Source organism: Alosa sapidissima, chromosome 15 (assembly GCF_018492685.1).
Source record: "Alosa sapidissima isolate fAloSap1 chromosome 15, fAloSap1.pri, whole genome shotgun sequence".
Taxonomy (NCBI): domain Eukaryota; kingdom Metazoa; phylum Chordata; class Actinopteri; order Clupeiformes; family Clupeidae; genus Alosa; species Alosa sapidissima.
Window position 1 is genome coordinate 33,885,063 of NC_055971.1, and position 22,500 is coordinate 33,907,562.

At 44.9% G+C, this 22,500-nt stretch overlaps 2 protein-coding genes across 2 annotated transcripts in view; one reads left to right on the forward strand and one right to left on the reverse strand.

The window, feature by feature from the left end:
* stard10 (StAR-related lipid transfer (START) domain containing 10) overlaps positions 1–17,119 on the reverse strand; it is a 24,577-nt gene extending 7,458 nt beyond the window's left edge. Inside the window, exon 1 of the mRNA XM_042062964.1 lies at positions 16,213–17,119. Within this exon, the coding sequence (XP_041918898.1) occupies positions 16,213–16,371 (159 nt within the window). The 5' untranslated portion in view covers positions 16,372–17,119. The remainder of the gene's footprint in view (positions 1–16,212) is intronic.
* Positions 17,120–19,461: 2,342 nt separating this feature from the next.
* clpb (caseinolytic mitochondrial matrix peptidase chaperone subunit B) overlaps positions 19,462–22,500 on the forward strand; it is a 48,194-nt gene continuing 45,155 nt past the window's right edge. Inside the window, exons 1-2 of the mRNA XM_042062954.1 lie at positions 19,462–20,083; positions 20,625–20,676. Coding sequence (XP_041918888.1) covers positions 19,651–20,083; positions 20,625–20,676 — 485 coding nt within the window. The 5' untranslated portion in view covers positions 19,462–19,650. The remainder of the gene's footprint in view (positions 20,084–20,624; positions 20,677–22,500) is intronic.

Sequence of the window (22,500 nt, forward strand, 5' to 3'; positions counted from 1 at the left end):
TGCTCTTATCAGTTGTAACATAGTCGAAACATTATCCAGATCATAGCAGAACATAAAATAAAAACTATCTGTCGTAAACATAGACTGTATATGGTGAGGATGTATACTGTTGATCAGATTAAGGCTTACTTGGATGAGACAGAAGGTAGACGGACTGGTAGGGAGGTATTTTACCGGATTTGGATAAGTTTGAGGGGGTTGTTTGAGTTAGTGAAGGAGTGGTGTGGGAGATTGGGGGAGTTTATTTCCTTGTAGTTTGTTTATTTTTGGTCCCAAATATTCTGTGGCTAGGAAGGCTCACGTGGTTCTTTTGAGTTTTGATTTTGGACAAGCTAAGATGGCAGTATGGCTGTCCCAGAGGAACACACTGCAAAAACTGCTTATCTAACAAAATCTAACCAAGTGTTATTAATCTTATATCAAGATAAAAAAAACTAGTTGGTATTGTTTTTAGTATAAAGACACTTACCTAGCACTTTCTCATGAAATCATTTGACTTAAAATAAGTCAAACTTTTCTTAAATTAAGACATCTCATCCTGAAAACAAGCAAATTTGTCTGCCAGTGCGTTAAGCACATTTGTCCTAAAAACAAGCAAATTTGTCTGTCAGTGCGTTGAGCAAATTTGTCTTGATAAGACTCCTTAAAATAAGTCAAAGTCTTCTTAAATTAAGTCAAAATGATCTTTCGAGAGAGCGCTAGGTAAGTCCTTTCATACCAAAAACAATACCAAATAGATTTTTTGATCTTAATATAAGATTATCAACACTTGATTAGATTTCATTTTTTGCAGTGCAGGGTGGAGGGGACAGGCTTAACAGAACTGATGCCTTTGTTAAAACCATTCTTGGCCACAAGGCTGTGGACTGTAGACAATTATTAACAGTTTTCAGTGCATTGGATGAGGAAGGGAAATTATTGTTCAAGTTCCGAACTATTCAAGGGTGACTGGTACCTAGTTTTTTTTTTTTTTTTTTTTTTAAATGTTTGCATAATTTGTGTTTTTCTTTTGGGTTACTGGTCTATTTCTTTGGGTTTCCTCTATGTGGGTGTTGGGGGTGGGGTGAGGGTTTAATAGGGGCTGGTTTTATTGCTACTTGGTCTTGGTTTTGTTTTTGACTGTCAATAAAGGAACCTTTAAAAGTTAAAAAAAAAAAGTCTCTCTCTCTCCCTCTCTCTCTCTCTCTCTGACATAAGATTCTGTGAGCTTCTGTGTCTAGGGCTGCATCTACATTACGTCGGATACAAATGTATCCCAATTTTGTTACGATTTGCCCTCTCGTACAAATGTATCCCAATTTTGTTACGATTTGCCCTCTCGTCCACATTCGACCATTGAATCAGCGTGTCCGAAGTGGAGCGATTTGGATCCGCTGGAGACCCCGAACTCATTTTGCTCCGAAGCCGTATCGGACAAATGTGGACTGTATGTCAGTAGTGTGTTGCGGAACCGATTCGTTGTGCTTGTTTCACGTGATTATGGCCATGCTGCTTATAGAGAAGTGTATTGACAGCCATACAGTGAATGGGGGCGGATTATATGCAACCTAAAGACGCTGTAGGTATTATATAGCCTAATGTAACTGTGTATGTGACAAATAAATCCCTCTTGATCATTAGAAGCACTGTGTAGGCTATGTTCTATAATGTCCATCACGAGGTAGGCTATTTTATTCGTTTGTCGACAAAGCTACCAGACATTCTGTGTAAGATTGAGTAGGCCTATTCCACTGCAATAGCGATCAATAGGCATGAGTAAAGAAGAAATCAAAGAAAAACATATCTAAATGTCTAAATTGATTTCGTTGTTGCATGTTCTTTATACAATGACTAAAAAAACTATGAAAAGAATGTGGACATGACGATATCCTGCTGGAAACGGTGTCTGTCGACGTGCAAACAAGCACCTACGATGGAGTCGAAACGATGGAGTCTGAGCGAACAAGCACCTACGATGGAGTCAAAACGATGGAGTCTGAGCGAACAAGCACCTACGATGGAGTCGAAACGATGGAGTCTGAGCGAACAAGCACCTACGATGGAGTCGGAGCAATAACTTCTGACACAGTAATGTGTTGGTGCAGCGCCGTCACATGAAAATCGCAATCAAGGACATTCTAGGACATACACACAATCCACTCCTTCGATATCAGAATCAGAATCAACTTTATTGGCCAGGTTTGCGTAAACGAACAAGGAATTTGACTCTGGTTAATCTTTGCTCTCAAAGTACAACACTCACTTAACATATAAGACTAGAAAACGCAATTCCATATAAGACTAGAAAACGCAATTCCATATAAGACTAGAAAACGCAATTCCGTATAAGACTAGAAATAAAAACCATAAAGAGTAAAAAGAATAACAACAGAACAGTAAGATTTGAATGGAGGCAGTAGAACATGGCTGTGTATGAGAACAGTAAGATTTGAATGGAGGCAGTAGAACATGGCTGTGTATGAAAACAGTAAGATTTGAATGGAGGCAGTAGAACATGACTGTGTATGAGAACAGTAAGATTTGAATGGAGGCAGTAGAACATGGCTGTGTATGAGAACAGTAAGATTTGAATGAAGACAGTAGAACATGGCTATGTATGAGAATAAATACATGTACATATATGTATGTGTACATTTGCAAATCAATACATGGACACGGTATCGGGTAATTGGGGGGGGGGGGGGGGTAGCTGTGGATGTCTGCTTCCTTGTTGTCCCTGTCAAGGTTGCCAAGTCGTGGAGATGCAATATACAGTTATAAAAATAAATAAATATATTGCAAGGCAGTTAAGTACAAGTTAATGATGATGTATTAAAAACAGTTATGTAAGGGATAATGTATAGAACGCCGGTCATTATTGGGAAAATACTGTAAGTCCCGACAGGGCGATCTTGTTCCACCCTGAAGGGACTTATTTAACCAATAATGATACATTATCCCGCTTATTACACGGCTACTTGCCAAAACGAAACAATAAACTCCCCACGATGTGACTCTTTAGCCTACATAGCCTAGGCTGTAGCCTATTTGTTACCGTTTCATCGTGGCTTTTGGTGAGAAACAAATAGTTCACAACAGCACACGCTGAACTTGAATCAAACATTCTTTAGAACACAGCTGATCAACCGTCTGCTTTCACTTTTGAATGAAGTTCCAGTCCTTGCGTAGTGATATGAAAAACGTGAAATAGAAGCACAAAGCCCATTTTGCTTGACAGCGGTCTGTTATACTTAGCAACGGTCTGTTATTGAGAATTAGCAGACCACCGAATGTTGGGAAGGCCCATTCAAGTGAATAGAGCATTCTGCAGCATTATGAAGAGCCGTGTAATAATGTAATTGTAAGGTTGAAGTATACATGAGGTAGATGAGCAGAAGAGTCACAGTGTTGATTGACTTTGTTCAGTGTAAGGGTGGGGGCTGTTTGTAAGGGTGGGGGCTGTTTCTGAGTGTTCAGTGTAGTTCAGTTCAGTGGGTGGGGGCAGAGTGACTACTTGGGAGAAGAGTCTGTCTTTGTGTCAGCTGGTTTTGGCAAACAGTGCCTTGTATCGTCTACCAGAGGGAAGGAGGTTGAACAGTTTGTGTCCAAGATGTGAGTGGTTCTGCTGTGAATACTTATGTACAAGTGATTTCTTCACTCAAACAAACTCTTTATGTCGTTGTCATTATGGGGTATTATGTGTAGAATTTTGAGGGAAAAATAAATTGAATCCATTTAGGAATAAAGCAAACACTGCCCATTTCCCCCAGTACCCTACTACCCCAGGGTTCAGATCTACTGCCCATTTCCCCCAGTACCCTACCCCTACCCCAGGGTTCAGATCTACTGCCCATTTCCCCCAGTACCCTACCCCTACCCCAGGGTTCAGATCTACTGCCCATTTCCCCCCAGTACCCTACCCCAGGGTTCAGATCTACTGCCCATTTCCCCCAGTACCCTACTACCCCAGGGTTCAGATCTACTGCCCATTTCCCCCAGTACCCTACTACCCCAGGGTTCAGATCTACTGCCCATTTCCCCCAGTACCCTACTACCCCAGGGTTCAGATCTACTGCCCATTTCCCCCAGTACCCTACTACCCCAGGGTTCAGACCTACTGCCCATTTCCCCCAGTACCCTACTACCCCAGGGTTCAGATCTACTGCCCATTTCCCCCCAGTACCCTACCCCAGGGTTCAGATCTACTGCCCATTTCCCCCAGTACCCTACCCCAGGGTTCAGATCTACTGCCCATTTCCCCCAGTACCCTACTACCCCAGGGTTCAGATCTACTGCCCATTTCCCCCAGTACCCTACTACCCCAGGGTTCAGATCTACTGCCCATTTCCCCCCAGTACCCTACCCTAGGGTTCAGATCTACTGCCCATTTCCCCCAGTACCCTACTACCCCAGGGTTCAGATCTACTGCCCATTTCCCCCTAGTACCCCAGGGTTCAGATCTACTGCCCATTTCCCCCAGTACCCTACCCCAGGGTTCAGATCTACTGCCCATTTCCCCCTAGTACCCCAGGGTTCAGATCTACTGCCCATTTCCCCCAGTACCCTACTACCCCAGGGTTCAGATCTACTGCCCATTTCCCCCCAGTACCCTACCCCAGGGTTCAGATCTACTGCCCATTTCCCCCAGTACCCTACCCCAGGGTTCAGATCTACTGCCCATTTCCCCCAGTACCCTACTACCCCAGGGTTCAGATCTACTGCCCATTTCCCCCAGTACCCTACCCCTACCCCAGGGTTCAGATCTACTGCCCATTTCCCCCAGTACCCTACTACCCCAGGGTTCAGATCTACTGCCCATTTCCCCCAGTACCCTACTACCCCAGGGTTCAGATCTACTGCCCATTTCCCCCCAGTACCCTACCCTAGGGTTCAGATCTACTGCCCATTTCCCCCAGTACCCTACTACCCCAGGGTTCAGATCTACTGCCCATTTCCCCCAGTACCCTACCCCTACCCCAGGGTTCAGATCTACTGCCCATTTCCCCCAGTACCCTACTACCCCAGGGTTCAGATCTACTGCCCATTTCCCCCAGTACCCTACTACCCCAGGGTTCAGATCTACTGCCCATTTCCCCCCAGTACCCTACCCTAGGGTTCAGATCTACTGCCCATTTCCCCCAGTACCCTACCCCTACCCCAGGGTTCAGATCTACTGCCCATTTCCCCCAGTACCCTACTACCCCAGGGTTCAGATCTACTGCCCATTTCCCCCTAGTACCCCAGGGTTCAGATCTACTGCCCATTTCCCCCAGTACCCTACCCCAGGGTTCAGATCTACTGCCCATTTCCCCCAGTACCCTAACCCCAGGGTTCAGATCTACTGCCCATTTCCCCCAGTACCCTACTACCCCAGGGTTCAGATCTACTGCCCATTTCCCCCAGTACCCTAACCCCAGGGTTCAGATCTACTGCCCATTTCCCCCAGTACCCTACTACTCCAGGGTTCAGATCTACTGCCCATTTCCCCCAGTACCCTACCCCAGGGTTCAGATCTACTGCCCATTTCCCCCCAGTACCCCAGGGTTCAGATCTACTGCCCATTTCCCCCAGTACCCTACCCCAGGGTTCAGATCTACTGCCCATTTCCCCCAGTACCCTACCCCAGGGTTCAGATCTACTGCCCATTTCCCCCAGTACCCTACTACCCCAGGGTTCAGATCTACTGCCCATTTCCCCCAGTACCCTACTACCCCAGGGTTCAGATCTACTGCCCATTTCCCCCAGTACCCTACCCCAGGGTTCAGATCTACTGCCCATTTCCCCCAGTACCCTACCCCAGGGTTCAGATCTACTGCCCATTTCCCCCAGTACCCTACCCCTACCCCAGGGTTCAGATCTACTGCCCATTTCCCCCAGTACCCTACCCCAGGGTTCAGATCTACTGCCCATTTCCCCCCAGTACCCCAGGGTTCAGATCTACTGCCCATTTCCCCCAGTACCCTACCCCAGGGTTCAGATCTACTGCCCATTTCCCCCAGTACCCTACCCCAGGGTTCAGACCTACTGCCCATTTCCCCCAGTACCCTACTACCCCAGGGTTCAGATCTACTGCCCATTTCCCCCAGTACCCTACTACCCCAGGGTTCAGATCTGATGGTTATTTATTCCCCCGTACCCATACTTATTGACTGTGCGTTTGTCATGATTTTCAAGAATCAGAATTATGAATTCTAATGCAGGTTTTTAAGGCCAGTGTTAGTGGACGTAGATTGGATTTGATCCAAAAATCCTTGTTGAAACTGGTTCGGTGTAGTGTAGCTGTAGTCTAAGTGTGTGTGTGTGTCTAAGCGCGCGTGTGTGTATCTAAGCGCGTGTGTGTGTGCGTGTGTGTCTAAGCGTGTGTGTGTGTGTGTGTGTCTAAGCGCGTGTGTGTGTGCGTGTGTCTAAGCGTGTGTGTGTGTCTAAGCGTGTGTGCGCGTGCGTGTGTGTGTGTGTCTAAGCGTGTGTGCGTGTGTGTGTGTCTAAGCGTGTGTGTGTGTGTGTGTGCGCGCGTGTGTCTAAGCGTGTGTGTCTAAGCGTGTGTGTGTGTGTGCGCGCGTGTGTCTAAGCGTGTGTGTGTGTGTGCGTGTGTGTCTAAGCGCGTGTGTGTGTGCATGTGTGTGTGTGTGTGTCTAAGCGTGTGCGTGTGTGTGTGTGTATGTGTGTGCGGTGCCTGTGTGTGTCTAAGCGTGTGTGACTGACTGTGTGAGACAGAGCCAGAGTGTGAGGGAGACAGGATGTCTAAGCTGTTCTCACAAGATTCATAAAAATACAATTGATTGTCAGCGCTATTGATTACATCAGTGGTTCTCAACCTTTTTTCAGTGATGTACCCCCTGTGAAATATTTTTTCAGCCAAGTACCCCCTAACCAGCGCACAAGAATTACCGCTACGCTTCAACCACGACTCCATCATTTGAGTTTTGACAGTGATTGGCAGGTGATGGTGGGTGGCATGTGACAAGTTGGGTCGAACCATCCTGGTATGGGGATGACTGGGTTTTAGGATAATGAAATTGAATAGCCTACTGAAATATAAAATTAATTTTATGAACTTATATTTTCCTGAAATATTTATTAAATAATTGTTTTTAAAGTATTTTTGCATGGATTCTACTTTTTAAATATATGTATATTTTATTGTTTTCATGTATTAGTACTAGCATTGATTTTATTTTGATTTTTTTAAAGAATTAAAATATAAAAAGCGTATTATAAAAATTCTTATATTTTGACATGTATCTCACCACAGCAAGCTCATAGCTCTACATGCATTTCATGTGTGTGTAGGGCGGACTGTCCTGAATCTGGCAATATCATTGCCATGGTGGAGGGATTCTCTGGGGCTGAGCAATTTACAGACATATGTGGTGTGCGCCTTACAGAAATAAATGCCATTTTTTTATTTAGTGATTAAAAATTATCTTTCTGTGCTCCATATCTGTGACAGAACTGATCTGACCTGACTTAACCTGAGTTTGCGTGTTAACCAATGTGTGCCTATGGTGTCTGCATCTATGATTCTCTACAACTTTTTACTGCATTGCCAAGAACAAAGTAAAGGCAAAAAAGGTGTTTCTTTGTCGAACAAATTGGGATGCAATGTGAGCCTTGAATTGGATGCCATGCAGGAATTTGCTAGGATCTCAAAACCGGATTATGAACATTCTTTGCCATAGAGAAACACACAATAGCGTTGGATTATAAACATGCTTTGCCACAAAAACAGACAAAAACGTGAGGTAAGTCGAGCTTTATGAAGTTATTATTTTGCTGTCACTTCGTCTGTTTTATAACCCAGAAGGATGTACTTGGTATCAAATGATAGCTCTGTGTCTCCTCTTTCATCTGACATGTGTGGCATATCTATGCGATCACAGGTCCGTGAGTAATTCAAACGAGAGTAATCTGTGCAGCGGTTTTTTGTACATGACGTTATTATTTTGCAGTCACTTCGTCTGTTTTCATCAGCCAGAAAGATCGACATACTTTGTACCAATGGATAGCCCAGTGTCTCCTCTTTCATCTGATCATGCTTGCCATATCTATGAGTTCACAGGTTCGTGAGTAATTCAAACGAGAGTAATGGGTGCGAAGGTGAACGCAGAGAAGTATAGACTGTAAATATGATGCAATTTGATTTAATTTCATGATTTTTATTTTTATTTTCATACTTTAATGTACAGACAAGTGTGTGGTCTCGTTGGAAAGCCCCACTTTTGCTCTGTCAGGCAATAACGGTTTCATGTCGCTGCGATGAACAGTTCCGGAGCAATGTAACAGAGAAGAAAGAGTGTGTTTTTTTGACGGACTTTGTGTCAATGGGGTTCTAAGGGTTAAAATCTCACGTACCCCCTGGAGTGCCTTCACATACCCCCAGGGGTACGCGTACCCCCATTTGAGAACCACTGGATTACATCACTGTGTGTGTGTATGTGTGTGTCTGTGTGTGTGCGTGTGTGTGTGCGTCTGTGTGTGTGCGTCTGTGTGTGTGTGTGCGCGTTTGTGTGTCTGTGTGTGTCTGTGTGTGTGCGTGTGTGTGTGCGTCTGTGTGTGTGCGTCTGTGTGTGTGTGTGTGCGTTTGTGTGTGTGTGCAGTAGGAGGAGATGGTGAGGTTATTCTATTACAGTTTAACTCAACTGAGAGAAGACACAAACAGAGCAAAACCACCCATTTTCTGTGTGTGTGCTCTTGCATGTGTGTGCCCTTGTGTGTGTGTGTGTGTGTGTGTGCTTGCGTGAGTGCGCTTGTGTGTGTGTGTGCGCTTGTATGTGTGTGTGCGCTTGTATGTGTGTGTGCGCTTGTATGTGTGTGTGCGCTTGTATGTGTGTGTGTGCTTGTGTGTGTGCTTGTATGTATGTGTGTGTGTGTTCTTGCCTAAGTGCGCGTGTGAGTGTGTGACCACTGGCTCGATTGACCCAGACTGATTACTGTCAGCTGACATCTGAAACTGTTGTGTGTGTGTCTGATTGGCGTGTGTGTGTGTGTGTGTGAGAGTGTGTGTGTGTGAGTGAGTGAGTGAGTGAGTGAGTGAGTGTGTGTGAGTGTGAGTGTGTGTGAGTGAGTACTTTCACTAGCTCTCTTGAGGACTGGACTGGATCTGTTCTCTCTTTATCCCTCTCAGCACAAAGTCTTGCAGGAACTGATCCCAAAGCACTTCCTAGGTACTTCCCCCACACACACACACACACCACACGGTCCATTAAAGCATTCTCACACAGAGTCGCATTTCAGTAAAGCACAATGCAACAACTAACACACAGTAAAATGCAAATAAAAACAGAATGTGATAATATACAAGTCTCGTAAACCCATGTTTAGCAGCAAAAAGGACATAGTTCATGTTGAAAATGAAAATTTTGACTATTTCGTGGAAAACACTAATTACCGTGTTTCCCATACATTGACTAATCTGTGGCGGACCCTCACACAATAATGTTCTATACTGTAGCTTACTATATGAATTAGATAAAATGCTTTAATTGAGCTGCACTTTCCATGCACGCAGCCTTTCCTTGCCTCGCACTCTTTCTCTCTCGTTAACAGAGCCTTTCCTCGCTCTCTTTCTCTCTCGTTAACGCAGCCTTTCCTTGCCTCGCACTCTTTCTCTCTCGTTAACGCAGCCTTTCCTTGCCTCGCACTCTTTCTCTCTCGTTAACGCAGCCTTTCCTTGCCTCGCTCTCTCTCTCGTTAACGGAGCCTTTCCTTGCCTCGCACTCTCTCGTAACGGAGCCTCATGCCTTAGCATCATGACCATTTTTGTTCAAAACTGCTGCATTCAAGTTAACTCTGCTAAGGTCTCATCACAGCATAGTACATTGGGGAGACTAAACTAAGGACAGCCTCTTAATGGGCTACTTGCACGGAAGGCTCTCAATGTGGACACTTTCTTACCGGTGGAGCGTTAACGGAGTTGTAACTGGGTTGTGTTCAGTTATATTTTGCTCCTTACATCTTCACTTTGACACTGAATATGTTGTTTGCAGGTGCAACAACCAACCGGTCCGTGTAGTAGACACTAATTTCATTAACAATAGCGGCATGTTCAAACCAGGGTTTCCGTCGTCCGGTAATTGCCGCAAATTGGCCGGAAAAAAAAATGAAATGTCTGACAAAATTAAATCTCTCCGGTCAAATTGTCCGATTGAAATTGAATAATCCCTAACACAATAAAAAAGATAGAATAAGCCTAAAATGTAGGCCTATAAGCATAGCAAGAATACGTCCTTTGGCCATGTTTTAAAGGAACATGCGTTTGAAAGTTATTAAACAACACGCATATGCTGCATTTCAAATACAACGCACGCTTAAAACGTCTGTTAAATAACGAAAGAATGAGTGAGGCGATTCAAACATGGCCAGGCCCAGGCAGACTAGCCTTAAAAGTGTTTTTCAGAGGCCAGAGGCGATGGATGATGGTAAATCGGTAACACCTGAAGCCTCAGATGTCTGGTCAGCTCAATCACCTCCAGAGAAAAAGTGTCGGGCGTATCTGTCTATGTAAGCTTGCCAGATCAGGTAGCGGATCTGTAGTTCGAAGAAATGAGACATTACTCACGAACCTGTGAACTCATATATATGGCAACAACAAATTTGACTTGCATCTGATGTCGCAATACATCGTACTTTTATAAAATCATGCAACATATTCTACCTGGACATCTTTATTTGCAAAGCCGGTGCTGGATAAACAAATAGCGTGCATGAAACACTGGAAAAGTTCTTTTGCATTGCTTTAAAATAATAAAACGAAGAGGATTCTTGCTGTCCATGAAAACAGCATAGAGACTGGCTCAATCTTTAAATTGACACTAGTTAAGCATGTTTAAGTTAGGCTAATGAACATGTTGCATTCTATATGGCCTAATTATGTCATTCTTTAAGCTACATATCCCGTCTCCAGTTTTCCTTGATTTGACTAATTAAGAAGCGATAATAGGATATTTGACCTGTGTGCATATCATCAAAATGTCCAGAAAACGAAACCTAGAGACCGGCACCATTTTTTTTCAAGCGGAAACTCTGGTTCAAACACACCTGTCTCCACCGGAAACTAAAAGGCCGCATTGAGAGCCTTTTGTGCAAGTAGCCTATAGACCTCAACAGTCCCGCCCCTCCTCCGAGAGAGTTTAGTTTCCGGAAGTAGGTTTCCCATTAATTTCTCCAATTGACATCTGGAAAAATCTGAATAAAGAGTTTTAGACCCTGGCTTAAGGCTGACTAGCTATGACGTGACTCGTAATCATACAACAGTTCACGTCGAGCAAAAAACAAACAGAAAAAAAAAAAAAAGGCAAAGGTACAAGAATGTGTTCATATTTTAATTTTCGCGTGAAGGAACTATTCATCCCATGAGCCTTTTTGAACTTAGATATTTCGAACATTTGCAGACTAACAATAGTTTAACATGCTTCTATTTTAATCTCATACAAGAAGATTACTAACTTCTTACAGTTTCCATTGAGTAAATTTAACTTTCAAGATGAGAAAACAGTTTTTATCGGATGGCCACACATGTCAGGTTCTGACAGTCTCGGTATCCATCTTGATTCTAGCGAGCAACAGCGGACGGAACAGCAGCATAAACATTTCCATGGCTACGGTGATCTCTACCAATTAAAGGCTCTTACATGTTAGGATTTTGTGTAGTGTAGTACTTTTCGGTTAAATCGCAAATACATTTTTTTTCTCAAAACAAGGTTGATGTCTCATTAACTTTTGGCGTCTATATGAGCATGTACAATCGATTTTATGGCTTCTACTCGATTTTATGGTTTCTACTCCAGTTGTCAAAGGAGAATTGTGTTGAATTCTTACTTCCAAACCCGGCAGCGGGCAGGACTGTCCAGCTCTATTAGACCTACACACCACCAATACACACACACACACACCACAAATACACACACACACACACACCACCAATACACACACACACACACACACACACCACCAATACACACACACACACACACACACACCACCAATACACACACACACACACACACACACACACACACCACCAATACACACATACACACCACCAACACACACAGACACACACACACACACACACACACACCACCAATACACACACACACACACACCACCAATGCACGCACACACACACACACACACACACACACCACCAATACACACAGACACACACACATCAATTGACATCAATTAGACCTACACACCACCAATACAATGTATTGACATCAACTAGACCTACACACCACCAATACAATGTATTGACATCAAAGCATCAAAGAAACTTGTAATCGTTTAGCCCACAGGCGAAATGTGGCCTATGAAAAATGTGCTGTGACCCCCCCCTCCCCCACACCCCACCCCACCCCAAGCCGGCTACCACCACAAATACAATCTAATTCTGTTGGAAACGCTGAATTAATTTCTGAACAGTGAAAAAAAGTGTCTGAAGTACAATCACACTCTTTTTCAGCACTTTACCAACTTCCTGAGAAACACACCCAAACAGGAAGGGTCACCCCCCTGATTAAACACACTCACTGACTTACACTCAGACACACAGACACACACACAGACACACAGACACACACACAATGAGTGATCTGAATTGTGGCTGGCTTTTTTCACTTTAAGATGCAGATTAACCTGTTTTAGGAGTGTGCATCATCACTCAAGGGTTTGTGTATATAGATGTGTGTGTCACAGAAAATGTGTGTGGTGTGTGTGGTGTGTGTGTTGGAAGGGAGGGGGATACAGCACTTGGTAACTAAAACAAACTGAAAGATCACAGAGAAAGGAAGGATGTGAGTGTGAGCGTGTTTTATTGGCCTAGCCTTCGCAAAGTTCAGTGATACTGCTCACATATTAAACACATTAATATCTGATCAGTAGGTTACTGCTCACATATTAAAAACATTAATATCTGATCAGTAGGTTACTGCTCATTAAAAACATTAACATCTGATCAGTAGGTTACTACTCACATATTAAACACATTAATATCTGATCAGTAGGTTCCTGCTCATTAAAAACATTAATATCTGATCAGTAGGTTACTGCTCACATATTAAAAACATTAATATCTGATCAGTAGGTTACTGCTCATTAAAAACATTAACATCTGATCAGTAGGTTACTACTCACATATTAAACACATTAATATCTGATCAGTAGGTCACTGCTCACATATTAAACACATTAATATCTGATCAGTAGGTTACTGCTCATTAAAAACATTAATATCTGATCAGTAGGTTCTATTGCTGTTTCTGGTTTCTGTGTTAGGTTCAATCAATCAATGTGATTAAGACTCACAGCTTCTCTCTCTCACACACACACACAAAGACTCACTCTCCTCATTTCGCACACACAATGTGTGTGTGTGTGTGTGTGTCTGTGTGTGTTTGCTTTGGCTAAACCAATTCAACATGCAGAACGTGCGCACACACACACCTGAGGATACAGCAAAGACTCAGTGTTAGTAGCGTCTCTAACAAAGTGACCTGCCAATGGAGCAGCTGTCGTCATGGGAACAAGAGGTCCCGTGGCACCTGCATACCTCAACCTGGCCTCTTTCTTTTTTCTCTCTCTCTCTCACACTCACACTCACACTCACACTCACACTCACACTCACACTCACACTCACACACTCACACACACAATCACTAACCTACAGTGCGTGACGCAAGTTTTCATGACAGCGGCTGTGAAGAGGAACAGGTGGAGGAGGAACTAGTTTAATCACACAGGAAATACATGAACACAAGGGGAACATGGGAGAACATCAGAGAACACAAGAGAACATCAGAAAACACAAGGGGAACATGGGAGAACACAAGAGGAACATGGGAGAACATCAGAGAACACAAGAGAACATCAGAAAACAGAAGGGGAACATTGGAGAACATCAGAGAACACAAGAGGAACATGGGAGAACACAAGAGAACACGAGAGAACATCAAAGAACACAAGAGGAACACAAGAGAACATGGGAGAACATCAGAGAACACAAGAGAACATGGGAGAACATGAGAGAACACAAGAGAACATGGGAGAACATGGGAGAACACAAGAGAACATGGGAGAACATGAGAGAACACAAGGGGAACACAAGAGAACATGGGAGACCACAAGAGAACATCAGAGAACACAAGAGAACATGGGAGAACATGGGAGAACAAACGGGGAACATGGGAGAACATCAGAGAACACAAGAGAACATAGGAGAACATGAGAGAACACAAGGGGAACACACAATGTGCAAAACACAGCAATGTGACAGCATTACTTTCTGAGGGCACTGATAGCATGTGTTCCCAAGTATTATGCCACAATTACACTGGTGGACTCTCTATAGAAATAATGCTGGATTTGCACATCACACACACACACACACACAGGACTCTCTATAGAAATAGCACTGGATTTGCACATCACCCAAACACACACACACACACACACACACATACACACAAACAGGACTCTCTATAGAAACAGCACTGGATTTGCACATCACCCAAACACACACACACACACATACACACACACAGGACTCTCTATAGAAACAGCACTGGATTTGCACATCACCCAAACAGGGAAAGAGAAACTTTCTCACTCTCTCAAACACACCCTGCTCCACCTTCATTTCCCTCCCAGACTGAATGTCACACAATACCTCAGTCACACAGTCACACACACACACACATCCCACTCTTCAAACAACTCTATTTCAGCACCTGTTGGTTACGGCCTAGCTCACCCGGATATAGGCTGTTAAGTAAACGTAGATACACACACAAACACACACACACACACACACAAAGCTTCCAAGACAAACACACACACCTATTCCCCACAGCAAACACACTCACTTGGCGTATTTAACAGTGCATAGGTGTATAGAGGCTGGCAGTCTCAAGTCTCAACTCTCTCATACATACATACATACACACACACACCAGAGGAACACAGGACACATACACATACACATACACATACACACACACACGCGCCAGAGGAACACAAGACACACACACACACACACACACAGATCAGAGGCCACAGGACACACACACACACACACACACACGTTAGAGGGCACAGGATACACACACACACACGTCAGAGGGCACAGGATACACACTCCTATGCCCCCACTCCTATGATGCATAGCCCACTCCACTCCTATGGGGCATAGCCCACTCCTATGGGGCATAGCCCACTCCACTCCTATGGGGCATACTCCTATGGGGCATAGCCCACTCCACTCCTATGGGGCATAGCCCACTCCACTCCTATGGGGCATAGCCCACTCCACTCCTATGGGGGCCGTAGGGGAGGGGTTTTATTTTTCATTTTTCTTAGGATGACTACAAACACCCTTCTACTCAACTTTGAGCAATGTGTGTGTGTGTGTGTGTGTGTGTGTGTGTGTGTGTGTGTGTGTGCATAGCGCTCCCTTCTGAAGACTAGCTGATTGCATTCTAGACTGTTGAAAGATTAGCTGATACGAGTCTAGCAGGTGACAGGATGTCTACCCAATCAGATCTAGTATTTGCTGCGTGGCAGTTGGTCTGCTGACTGCTGGTCTGGTGACTGCTAGTCAGGTTGGCCGACACAACCACCACACAGACCGTGTGATGAACTGACGAGTCAACTGATGTGGCTACCAACTCTCTGTTACATCAACACTCAGAGGGATATCACATTAGCCTAGCGTATGTCCCCAGGCAGTCATATTTTTGACCGTTAAGTGCACCATCCGGGTACTTCGTTTCGCATAATTATCCATGTGAACGCACTCAGATTAGGTAGGCCTATTGTACGAACGCATATTGGAACAAAGTGAGAGTTTGTAGCAGCTTAACCAAAGCCGTATAAAGTAGCTATCAGGCCAGCATTATGTGTTATTTGTAATAGACAGTGTAGTGTAGCCTACAGCACAGACTGACTGAAGTGATTTCATACAGTAAACTGCGTAAACAAGTTTTACGACACACACTCTGTTGACCAGCACACGTTAGTTTTGACATGAAACAGAGATTAACCTATCCCTTGTTATTTTTCAATTCTAGCAATAACCAAAACATTATTGTGTGCTTAACTGAAGTTGGGACAGAGTGTTCCACTCTACCTCCGATAACTGGATTTCATTCGATAAGCAGCACAAACCACTGTGATATGTAGGGAGGGCGAACTGAAATCGTGCCCCGATGATGTGTCGGTCGACTGGCATGAGCTCACCTTGATCTTGTGAAGCGACTTTTCCTCCTCGAGCATCTGGACCCAGACGGTGATGCCGGACTTGTTGTAACTGAGGCCCCAACCGGCCTCGCACGTGCATTCTCCTCTGAAGTTACTAAACGCGCGGTCGTCCGGGATGAGCGCAGCGTCTCCAGCCATCTTCCGCGGGATGTGGCGCGAGGGGGCCGCCGGTGAAACTCCCACGCAACTGCTAAAGGAAGCGAGCGGTACGTGAAGCCGTGCTAACGGAGACGCACACCGGTCAGCAGCTCCTGGGAGCGCGCGAGGGTGTGGGGGGCACAGGCAGGCGTCGCGGCCGTCTGCGGAAGCAGCTTTGGAAGCTTTTAAATTTAAAACATCAATTGGCCCTTCAGACGCGACCCAAACATAAGTTTTCCCGACGAAAAATACTAGAAAATAACGTTTGTATTAAGTCTGATGATCCGTGACCATAATATAAAATGATAAGGAGTTTGTGTTTTGTCAAGCAGGTCGAACGTGCGCTTTGGTTTGTAGGCAGTTTGTGAAATTATAAAGTAGACGCCACAAACAGACCCCTCCAAACCTGCGCGTTTCCTATTCCCGGTTTAACGAATCCGCGATGCGGCGTCCTCCCTCCACCATATGCTTTCTGCGCGTGATGGGGCGTCAGATGCGGAAGCTACGCTGGTGATGTCAGATAAACACTTTCGCTGCGGTGTCGCGTCTAGTTGTTGCTGCGGGGTGTCGGTCGGGCTCGTGCTGCTGGCGATGCGAAGCGGGGGGCAGAGGTGTTCTTTTCAGCCGCACGCACTCCCGCTTGGGCTACACATTCACCCAGCTCCTCTCACGCGCGCACGCATACAAACACACAGGCAGGCAGACACACACACACGGGGACACGCACTGGCGATTTCAGATTGGCAGCTGGATTGGAACCACCCACACAAATTGCTCACATACACATAGGCTGGCTGGAGAGAGGGAGAGAGAGGAAGAGAGAGAGAGACAGAGGGAGAGAGAGAGAGAAAGCGAAGAGAGGGAGAGACAGAGGGAGAGAGAGCGTTATGACGTGGTTGAGAGCTCCTCGCCACCTAGACCTGTTCAAGCTCTCTGTTCAGATGAGGGGGTGTGACCTCATCCAGCAAGTTAAATGTATTACCCTGCCTGCAGTTCTTACACACACACACACACACCACTCACATACACACATACACACCACTCACACACACACACACACACACCACACACATACACCACTCACACACATCCCCACCCCCACCGACCCCGACTGCCTACAGCCCAGATGATGCTGCTGATTGTATTCAGGAGGGAAGGGTTCTTGTCAGACCCACTTATGCATGGCATGGGGATTCTCAAATGTGCTATGTGAGAGAACAGACCACACACATACACTCACCAGTGACTGTAAACACACACACACACATACACTCACCAGTGACCGTAAACACACACACACACACAAAACATACAGAAAGAGAGAGAGAATGAGCAGGAGGATTTCCTAAGGACCCTAACTGAAAGGAGAGTCAAACCCATGGAGCAAACCTTATTCTTCTCATTGCCATATTGTGATGTGTATTTATGTATACTTATGTATATGTTGTCAGTAGACTTTGGACTCATATATTTCAGAGATGAAGCTGAAGCAGCTCACTGCATATCTATACTGCATCAGGGCTGCATCAGAGCCACATCAGGGCCACGTCAGGGCCACATCAGAGCCACGTCAGGGCCACATCAGGGCCACGTCAGGGCCACATCAGAGCCACGTCAGGGCCACATCAGGGCCACGTCAGAGCCACATCAGATAGACAGACGAAGATAGACAGTTCTAGGATACCTGAGTAGATAGACAGTTAGGATTGTGAAGAGAAATTTTCTGCTTTAGACCAAAAAGTGATGTCAATGTCAATGTCAATGTCAATTTTATTTATATATCGCATTTACAGACGGCTTAGCCGCACCAAAGCGCTTCACAATAAAGTGCAATAAATAAAAACAGGAGGGCACAAAAACAAAAAGGGCTACAGTTAAAATAAATTAAGAAATGCAGAAAAAAGAACATTTAAAACACTGGGGCATAAAGGGAGACACTAGCCAAAGACAAGTGAAAAGAGGTGGCTCTTTAAAAGGGACTTAAAAACATTCAGAGACTGAGCTGAACGGATGTGGAGGGGGAGGCAGTTCCAGAGTCTAGAGGCTGCCACTGAAAAGGCTCTGGCCCCCCCGTAGTGCTCAGGAAGGGGAATGGTGGTGTAGAGGATCAGACAGGTAGGTGGGATGATAAAAGAGCACCTGTAAGGACACCTTTAAAGGTACACTATGCAAGACTTTCAACAAGGGGAGAGCTTCCGCTCTCTGGAATCCCTCAAAATTGTACTCAAGTAATATACTCAAGTAAATGTAGCCTACTCTGTTACTAGCTCTGGTTATGGGCAACAAAATCCCAACCTGTAAGAAATTGAAAGGACATGAGTAAGTCAACATTTGACTTATAATCCATATTGAACTTGCAGAAGAAGACCAATTTAGCCGTCTAGCTCCATAGATCCACATTCATTTTGCATTCGCCCGTGATCACCCCCAGTGGAACTCTGGTGGAACTGCAACCAAATTCGGTGTAATAGGAAGTGAACAGGCTCTTCGTAACAGGGATGTAGAATGCAAGTAAACGTAGTTTATCCACCTCAGAAATTTCAGAAATAGAGTTTATCCACCTCTCAAAAGGCTTTATTCACCAATTGCAACTTTTAACATTCAAAAATCACACTAGGCATTATCCACATTCACTCATCATTACTCTAGGAACCATTTAATACCACTGGTATTGTTATAAACATTGGATTATAACCCCCGCCATCATCAAACATGTTCTGTATGCCTTTTTAAAAAAAATCCGATACCGCCTGGCGCAGTAGGCTACACCTCACCGATATCACAGAATTCATAGTTTACCCACCTCTTATTTACACTACATCCCTGCACACACACACACACACACACACACACATTTAACCACTACGTCCCTGACTATTACACAGTCAAATTATTTAGGCCTACCTTTAAGTGCAAATGTATTGCTTAAGAATTCATCTTTTGTTTGGTTGTGCTTAGACTAGAACGTGATTAATATTTTAGAGAAACCAGCACTGTGCAGGTTAGGTTACATGGCCAGCTATGGAGTGCTTTCAGGACTACATTGCCCATGATGCTCAGCGGCAGGGTGACAGCAGCACGCTGCGGATGTTTTCCTCCTCGTCGCCGGAGGTTTCCCAGGTGTCTTGCTCGCTCGCTGTCTTCCAAAACTTATGCCTGCCATTACAACCGAGAGCAGACTTGGATCCTAAGATACCACTGGACTCTACAGCTGTTGAGTAATCGTGTGAGAGAGCGAAGGATTCGCGAGTGGCTGAATAAATAGCTTAGTAGAGCATAATGCTGCTGTCATCTGTGCCCAAGCGCATGCTGATGCGAAGGTCGCGCAGCCTGTCGCCCTGTCGGGCGCTTCAAACGACCGGAGCCGACTCGTCTTGCACCACAGGACGCCAGGGCTTGCGCGAGGCAGTGGATGCCAATCGGAATCCCCTTGTGTCCACGTCTAGAGTGTCGAGGAAGGGCATTTTGAGCGAGGAGGCTAGCTCGGCGAATGTGACCCCGCACATGCAGTACCACCACCTCGCCACGCGGTGGCTGAACAACCTACAGGGCCGCCGGAGCTCGTGGGCCGCGCTCGCCAGCAGGGGGCGCGAGCAGAACTACTGGGAAGGAGCGGGCGGCAGGGAGAGTCGCTCGTCCGGGGCCACGAGCGCAGGCGTGCTGTCGGCCGCTGCCATCGCCTTTTGCCTGAAGAAAGACTCGAGCTCCAAAGGTACTGTCACGTCAACGAGCGTGCGAGCCCACTGCGTGTCACCCTAGACACACACGGCCAAGTAGGACCTATACTGTACCTTGGATATGGAGGGCTGTTGTTAGAGGCCGTTATTTTGAAATTAACATTTGAAGACAGTGTGACAATGGGGAAAAAAAGCAGAATACAGCTGAATGTTAGTCTCTCTGGACAGAGGCACAAGAGAATATAGAACCAGGAAGGGTCGAGATAGATAGGGAAAGACATGTCAGTAATCTCTTTCCAGCTTCCTGTTCCTGTCCAAGTATCCAAGTATAGTAGGCCTAGTAAATGTAGGATGAGTAACTGCGCTTGCGTACAGAGTGAGGTATTTCTTCAATAAAGAAGGTCTATGTATTATGTTGTAGTTTCATATCTACAGTCTCTCTCTCTCTCTCTCTCTCTCACACACACACACACACACACACACACACACACACACACACACACAGAGCCTCCTAGGTTATTAATGCAAAAATAGAATTAGTCTCTGAACAAATTCATATGTTTCTGTCTCTTTCAGGTGATACACTTCTGCAGGCTGCAAGGACCAGTAGTTCTCAGGAAGTTATCAGGTACCACAGAACACACAGACACACACACACTCCTGCCTGGCCACCATCTCCCTCCCCTGCAGCTTGTGAAAGACATCTTCTCTTCCAGCAGTACACACTGATAACCACTAGATGGCAACATAAACCAAGATAATGCAGAGCTGTATTGTACAGATATACAGTTAGGATGGGCAAACTAGTGAACTCATCATGTTGACAGCCGCTCAATAGCGAGTGGCTGTATGAAATGTCACCTTAGGGCAGCCGTGGCCTACTGGTTAGCGCTTCAGACAGCTACTTGTAACCGGAGGGTTGCCGGTTCGAACCCCGACCAGTAGGCACGGCTGAAGTGCCCTTGAGCAAGGCACCTAACCCCTCACTGCTCCCCGAGCGCCGCTGTGGTTGCAGGCAGCTCACTGCGCCGGGATTAGTGTGTGCTTCACCTCACTGTGTGTTTACTGTGTGCTGAGTGTGTTTCACTAATTCACGGATTGGGATAAATGCAGAGACCAAATTTCCCTCACGGGATCAAAAGAGTATGAAATGAAATGTCACCTGGTTTAGACAGATAAAAGCTTCAGAGACTAACCGCTCAGTAGCAGGCTGCTGTGTGCTTCTATGAGATCACTAGCCTGGAAAAATCCCAACTCATTTACAAAGTGAACAGAGTCTGGTGACTCGATTGGGAAACGTTTGCTTCACCTGCATCGCGACGGCCACTAACTTTGAAACCATTAGTCCAGCCTTACCAATCACATTGATCAGAGATTCCTAATGTCAAGTGACATAGACAAGTCAGATCTCAGTAAGTGCTCAAACTGGCTTTGCTTCCTCATTCCAATCTATGAATATATAGGTTAGATTTGCATTTATTGTCTATGAATATATAGATTAGGTTAACATTTATTGTCTGTGAATATATAGATTAGATAAGCATTTATTGTCTATGAATATATAGATTAGATTAGCATTTATTGTCTATGAATATATACTATATATCTTAGATTAACATTTATTGTCCTTGAATACTATAAGTATATAAGTAAGTATATATACTCTTTTGATCCCGTGAGGGAAATTTGGTCTCTGCATTTAACCCAATCCGTGAATTAGTGAAACACACACAGCACACAGTGAACACACAGTGAGGTGAAGCACACACTAATCCCGGCGCAGTGAGCTGCCATCAACAGCGGTGCTCGGGGAGCAGTGAGGTGTTAGGTGCCTTGCTCAAGGGCATCTCAGCCGTGCCTACTGGTCGGGGTTCGAACCGGCAACCCTCCGGTTACAAGTCCGAAGCGCTAACCAGTAGGCCACGGCTGTATGTAGATTATGTAGCTGTATGTAGATTAATTTAGCATTTATTGTCTATGAATACATAGATTAGATTAGCATTTATTGGCATTTTTACAGTTATTTTTCTCCATTCCAGTCTATCAAGATATACCGGTACTGGTATTTTTATATGAATACAGTATACTGGTATTTTTCTTTTATAAATATGAATGATAATTGTGTAAGATTTATTGTTATACCAAGATAACTGAAAAATACAAGAATGCAAGAATGAAACAGATTAGACATACAAAAAATAAATAATAACATTAAACAATTTTATAAAAAAAAAAAAAGTTAAAGCTATCCTGAAATAAATGCAGACTTTATTGACTTTAAAAGTGTCTTTGCGATACAGTGACTCAACTCTAGACGTCAGCGGTGGACATATGTGTAACAAGGAGTAGAACGTATAAAGCAGACAGAGACCTTTTTCTGCCTCCAGCAACTGTGTGTGTGTGTGTGAGTGTGTGTGTGTGTGTGTTTACAGTAAACAATACATGCTGCTCT